The following is a 2,305-nucleotide window of genomic DNA, read 5'->3' as shown; positions in this document are numbered from 1 at the left end:
TAGGCCTGCGATGTCAACCTCCTGAATTAGTGTTTCTTATACTTCAATTTTAATCTCATTAGCATGAGAGAAGACAGCTGGGGAAGAGGCCAAAAGTTGTCTGAGTCCTTAGCAGTGATTACACATCCAAGTAAAAGCGTCAGGTGTAAATCAGGAATACCCCAAAGATACATGAGCAAATTACACTGATTTAAGTGGTGGGGCTCTCACACTAAGAAGATAATGTGTTCAGGAAACTTTCCCCTCTTAAAATGTTACTGGAAACGGGTGAAATGCTTTGAACGCTCTGTATGTTTTCAATGGGCTCTGTTCTACTGGTTCATGAATGCCTTAAAAAAAATACAACTACTTGAGGTTTTTTTTTATCTTCTTTCCTATTCACGATTAGAAATGCGATAAATCAGGTTTTTGGCTCTGAATAACAATGACTTGATTTAGATTTCCTAGCAAATCTATTCACAAGTGAAACAAAGGCTGCCTTTGGAGGATACCTTACACTTCACCTGGACCAGGCACGTCAGGGCAATTCAGATAAAAATCTTGTTAAGGACTCAACAAGAAATAGAGGATTTTCTTTTCCCTGGTTCAGGCTTTATTTAAACTCTTTGTTCAAAAAAACCAAAACAAAACAGAGTGATAGTCAGAATCTAATTTACAGATATAGTTTAGACATCTAATATTAAATTAGAAGATCGCACAAGAAAACCATTTACACATAAAAGTTAAAAGCAATAGCTAAACTTGAAAAAACTTTATATTACATAGAGCCAAAATGAAACTAAATACATGTTAGCCAACTCCATCCACAAACACTAGTCAAAATATATACATTTTAAAGGAAACCCCCCAAAAGCTTTAATTGAGAAAAGTTATTTTTCTAAATTGTATTTTATCATAAATTGCAAGTGAATTGCAGATGGGGGTGGGTGGGTAAACTAATTTGGGAGGGATCGCCAAAACAAATTTGAACCAGTTAAGGTTGGGAGGGGGGAATGTTACTGAAAATGAAAGACATCTGTCAAAACAATTGTTTTATTTTCCTTCGGGTTTGCTAAATAATAAATATATAATTACCACTCAGACAAAAAAAGTCTGATTTAATCTTAGGTAAAATTGCGATTCTGAAACAGACCGCATTTTTTTTTCAAAGGTAACTTTGACATTCGCGCAGAAGCTTTTGAGCCTAAAACCCACTGAAATATAGGGCAACGCAAATAACACATTTTCAAAGACTGGGAAGGTTTTCACGGACATTTACACATTTACAATCGAAACGTAGACTCGCCAAAACGTAGAACCGAGGGCATGCGTTTTCTCCTTTGGTCAACTGTGTCGGAAATCCAAGAGGGTGGACTCAGAATCCTAGTTTTGTTTCGTTTTTAGGGGAGAAAAATCCAATTGTCAATTTTGCATCTTACATATTTGTTTGCGTTTCTTACTCTCCAGAAAGAGTTTTGGTTCTGATTTGCATATGGCATGATAAACAATAGAAACTGTGGTCACCATATGGGCACGGGTCACTGGTCCAGAAAGATCTGGTCTGGGCTTCTCTGCAAAGCTCGAGTAGTACAAATGCGGAGCCAAGGTGGCTCAGAGGCATCCAGCGCCGAGAAACTTAAGACACAGATCAACTTTTCCCTTGCCTTGTGCCAGCAAATTCAGACCTCACATTGGAACAGAATGCATGCAACTCGGGCCAGGAAGGGGCAGGAGTTAAAAAGGAAAGAAAAGAAAGATAATGAAGAAATGAAAACAAAGCCGACAATAAAACTTCCAACAAAACAAACAAACAGAACAGAACAGAACAGAACTAGAATGCCAAACACGTCAAAAAGTTACTCTGGAATCTCTGTGGGCACAAATGCAACAGGTTTCGAAGTGCAAAGCGGATACCAACTGCCGCGCGACACAACCGCCCTCTAAAGTTTGCGGCCCAAGTGCGGGCCTGGAACGATCCTGTGAATTCCCACGCACACTCACCCGCGCGCTCGCTGACGAGCGCACCGACCTGCGTCTCTGCCTCGGCGTGTCACCTATACTTCTTATGTACATACAAACGGCGGGCCCTGTCGCAGGAGGCCCAGGCGCTCGTACCTATACACATGTACACGTATTCACAGCGGTGCTTGCGCGGCGGCCCCGCGGGGTCATAGCGCGGCGGCGTAGGCCGCGGGGTAGGGGTCCAGCTGAGGCTTGCCCATGCCCGGCAGCAGGATGTAGGCGAGCGGCGGCTGTAGCCCGGGGCTGGGCCACGCGCTGCAGTTGCACGGGATCATGTAGCCCGGGTTGCCCGGGCTGGGGTGCG

At 43.0% G+C, this 2,305-nt stretch overlaps 1 protein-coding gene across 1 annotated transcript in view; it reads right to left on the bottom strand.

Annotated features, from left to right (window-relative positions):
* Nucleotides 1–569: 569 nt before the first annotated feature.
* Nucleotides 570–2,305, bottom strand: part of SOX21 (SRY-box transcription factor 21) — a 2,446-nt gene continuing 710 nt past the window's right edge. The window contains exon 2 of the mRNA XM_013006446.2: nucleotides 570–2,300. Within this exon, the coding sequence (XP_012861900.1) occupies nucleotides 2,148–2,300 (153 nt within the window). The 3' untranslated portion in view covers nucleotides 570–2,147. The remainder of the gene's footprint in view (nucleotides 2,301–2,305) is intronic.

This window comes from Echinops telfairi, unplaced genomic scaffold, assembly GCF_000313985.2.
Source record: "Echinops telfairi isolate 266 unplaced genomic scaffold, ASM31398v2 ScPeMD7_7405;HRSCAF=8443, whole genome shotgun sequence".
NCBI lineage: Eukaryota > Metazoa > Chordata > Mammalia > Afrosoricida > Tenrecidae > Echinops > Echinops telfairi.
Note: the sequence above shows the minus strand (reverse complement) of the source record. Positions and strands in the feature narration are given on the sequence as shown.